This window comes from Morone saxatilis, unplaced genomic scaffold, assembly GCF_004916995.1.
Source record: "Morone saxatilis isolate NCDOM2014 unplaced genomic scaffold, NCSU_SB_2.0 Contig1, whole genome shotgun sequence".
Taxonomy (NCBI): domain Eukaryota; kingdom Metazoa; phylum Chordata; class Actinopteri; family Moronidae; genus Morone; species Morone saxatilis.
In genome coordinates, this window is record NW_023339651.1 from 14154359 (window position 1) to 14157937 (window position 3579).

The window sequence follows — 3579 nt, forward strand, 5'->3', positions numbered from 1 at the left end:
CCCCCCCCCCCCGCTCTCTTACTTAAATACAAAGTGCTAGCCAAGGGAGTTGTCTCCTTAAATAATTTGGTTGACTGCAAGCAAAGCTTATTATTCTCATTGGGTTGAAACCACATGACGCTGGCACACACACACACACAAACAGAGTCCGCTTTTTGACTCGTAATGTAAAACACTTTTGTCCATGCTTGACAGTGAGATCAGGAACTCACCTCCCATAGTGCAACAGATTCCCTGCGACCTCCGGCCTCAGAGGAGAGTCCCTGCCAGCCAGCTAAGGGTAGAAGAGAGTGGGTTAGTGACAATGTGTGGAAAGCCATATTCACAGCTCATATTCAGGTCAGTCGTCTTGTGCACTCTGTCTGGAGATTCAGATCACGTTACATTCTTCACCATCGTCCAACTCAAACGTCAGGGGTGGGGGGGGGGTTATCGCCTTTAATTGATTGCACTCAGTCTTGGTACATGGGATGCCAGCTCTACCAGCTGCTCCTTTGTTTCTTTCATCCTCAGTTTGTCTCCCATACTTTTTTCAGCTTTTTTGTCTTTATTGTATCTGTCCCTCGTGCACTCCCACCTCCTTACCTCTGGTTCAGAGTGTCTGGGGAACAGTGAGGTGGTCAGGTACTTGTACAGGATCCTCATGTCATCTTGTTCCAGTCCGCTCCTACAGACCCAACCACAAGGACAAAATTACACCTTATAATCAACACACCAAAAGTCCAAACCAAAATGAGTGGCCGTGTACAGTATATTTCTTTTGGTGTTGTCAGTTGTGTATTGCATCATGGGCTGGGTGTTCAAAAAAAAGTGTCTCCTGGTGCTAATAACTGTTCAGCAGTGGCGGTAAACACACTACAACGAATGCTCCAGAACAATACCACTTGAATTAGACAATAATTAAACAGCTCTTCTCCGTTTGTCTATCTATCACACTGCTCTCCAGTCATTTCATTAGCAATCATGTAATCCTCCGTGTTACACACCGAGCCAGGTGGCAAGTGACATGTCAGGGAGCACATGAACCGCAAAGAGGATTACAGGACCTGCCTCTGTTTACCCAGCATGCCACAACCATTTTGTAGAAGCCAATGCAGGGATTTTACGTTGGTATATGTTTGCAAATATGTGTCAGGTTGTATATGGTTGTGGCCTATTACGTGATGCACGTGATTTACACATACATTTAGAAACCAACAGGCGGATTTCAGGGACAAGAACACCTAATTTACAGCAAAGTTTCAGGCCTTTACCAGATGAGCTGGTCGTTATAGAGGAAGGCTGTGTATTTGATCAGATCCAGGCTCTCCTCCACTCTGTTGACAAACGACTGGATCTTTAGGTAGGTCATCTTGTCCAGTGGGAAGAAGCTGATGCCTCCAAATACGTCCAGTAGGTCGCAGGACTGCAAGTGGAGAGTCTGCAGATACTGGAAACCCCAGGGTGAACACACACACACACACACGTCACAGAACATCACAAGAGATAGCCCAGAGACACCGGAGAAGGACAGGAGAAAGGGGTTAGTTTACCTGCCTACAAGTGCTTGCTTACAGGGCAATAAAGACAAAGGAATAAGAAACTCTCTGACTGATGCTTTCTGGAGATGCTTGCATCATCCTGACATTCAACCTCTGATACGCACACCGCAGGCTCTCTCTTTCTCGCCGTCGTTGGGTTACATGCAGGAGAGGGAACCCCGTCTTAACTTGAGAAGGGTATTCCCTAATTAGAAATTAATTTTTTATACTTTTGCAAATCTGTTGTTGTTGAGGTGACTGAAGCAGCGAGGCGAAGACTGCTAATGTAGGCAGGTAATCGTTGGGAAATTAGGCATGACTGCAAACTTCTTTTCAACAGCTTTCCCTTGAGTAATGAGTATTTACAAAGAAACATACACAGTGCATCAAGTGTCATCCCCAGAAGCCAGCCCATGGGAAAACATTTACTTTCATGCTATACTGACTTTTTATGAACAACTATCCACACATTGTCAAATTAAAAATGAATCACATTGTCAAAGCAAAGTCAAATGTAAATAAAAATGAATGACATGAACAAGCAATAAAGATTGTAGGAATAGCTTTTTACCCTGTAGAAGAACTTTTCAAGCTTCTGAATGAGCAGCTCTACGCCGCCGGCTTCCATTGCTCTGCCAAATGTGCCATTGAAGAGCTACAGCACAGGGAAAATAATCAAGATTATTATAGCAGCAAAAAGGCCTTAAACTAGCCGTCTGAGGTGGTGTATGGGTGTAACTGTATGTCTTTTTGAAAAGGAGGACAGATTCTAAAACATACTGGGACCTACCTTGTACATGCTGTAGCACTGCCTTACCACTGCACCATAAACAGTGTCCTACAGAGGCAAGAGGGCATGGTAAGGAAAACTTTAAACGGACAATATTTAATACTGATGGAAGAAATACAGATGTTGATGAGCATCACTCACAAGTATCTCTTCTTCCTGATATTCTACTGTGGGAGGTTTCCCGTCTTTGTTTGGTTTCTCGATCATAGGGTTTCGAACAACCTGAGGAATGAATTAGAAATACAAACAGATTAGAGAAGTGAAGCAGACAAACAGTAAATACTAGTAAATACTGTAAAGTAGTGTGTACATCTAAGCCTTTAAGATACCATGACTATCCAGAAATTGTCCTCAGGCTCAAAGAAAAACTGCCGGTTCTTCTGTGTGTGCAGGGATTTAGCTGGTTTCGTTGGACAAAATGTTCTGAAAGACAAAAGACGTGGCCGTGAAAAGAAAAAAAGACACCCAAACAATAAGATCAGCCTATTATTTTGTGCTTTTACAGATATTAGATAACGCATCAGTATGCATCTGACCACTTATTACAACATTTCCCTATTCTGTTATACTTCAGGTTCAGAGAAACTACACTTTCCTTTTGGTTTGATTTAACACAGCTTATAAAACTAAGCCATGTAATTCCTGTTAGACACTTTTTAAATTCATACCAAGTCTACAGTACTGAACTTTTTACCTGGTGAACTGTACAATGGCTTCACAAAGGCCCACGTTTCGGATCTTCTCATTCTTCTCCACATCACTTGGATGGTAAAACAAAATCTTTTTCTCTTCCTGAAAAAACCAAACAAACAAAACATCTTGAATTAGCAACGCAAATACACTATCAAAATGTTTCCCTAATATATCCTAAAATATGTGCTTATCTTAGAATCGTCCTCACCTCTCCTTCGCGGGGTCCAAATGTAGGATTATAAACGAAAAAACTGAGCAGAGATGGAGTGTACTGTTTCTCTTGCATTCCTGAGGCCATTCTGGGACTGTAACAAAGAGAAAGCTGACGGATGAAAACAGATCAAAGACCACCAGATTCCTTTCAGGTTACAGCAGTGTCAGCCTTGCATCTTCACAAACAAGTGAGTGCTTTACCTAATCATCAGCATTAGTGTAACTTGTGTCTGGATTTCCTTTGCTCCAAAGGCAGTTTGGTGTGCATGCCGTGTGCCTGCAGAAGGAACACAAGTACATCACATACAGCAGCATGATCAATGTAGAGATAATCATTAACTTCTAACTGGGAGGTCCACTCAC

At 42.6% G+C, this 3579-nt stretch overlaps 1 protein-coding gene across 1 annotated transcript in view; it reads right to left on the minus strand.

Moving 5' to 3' along the window:
• The window catches only part of ccz1 (CCZ1 homolog, vacuolar protein trafficking and biogenesis associated), a 14141-nt gene that overhangs the window by 4307 nt on the left and 6255 nt on the right, over window positions 1-3579 (minus strand). Inside the window, exons 2-11 of the mRNA XM_035671211.1 lie at window positions 3418-3493; window positions 3212-3308; window positions 3005-3102; window positions 2640-2733; window positions 2452-2532; window positions 2311-2358; window positions 2092-2175; window positions 1254-1429; window positions 586-667; window positions 213-274 (exon numbers count right to left, since the gene is read on the minus strand). Of these exons, the coding sequence (XP_035527104.1) occupies window positions 213-274; window positions 586-667; window positions 1254-1429; window positions 2092-2175; window positions 2311-2358; window positions 2452-2532; window positions 2640-2733; window positions 3005-3102; window positions 3212-3308; window positions 3418-3431 (836 nt within the window). The 5' untranslated portion in view covers window positions 3432-3493. The remainder of the gene's footprint in view (window positions 1-212; window positions 275-585; window positions 668-1253; window positions 1430-2091; window positions 2176-2310; window positions 2359-2451; window positions 2533-2639; window positions 2734-3004; window positions 3103-3211; window positions 3309-3417; window positions 3494-3579) is intronic.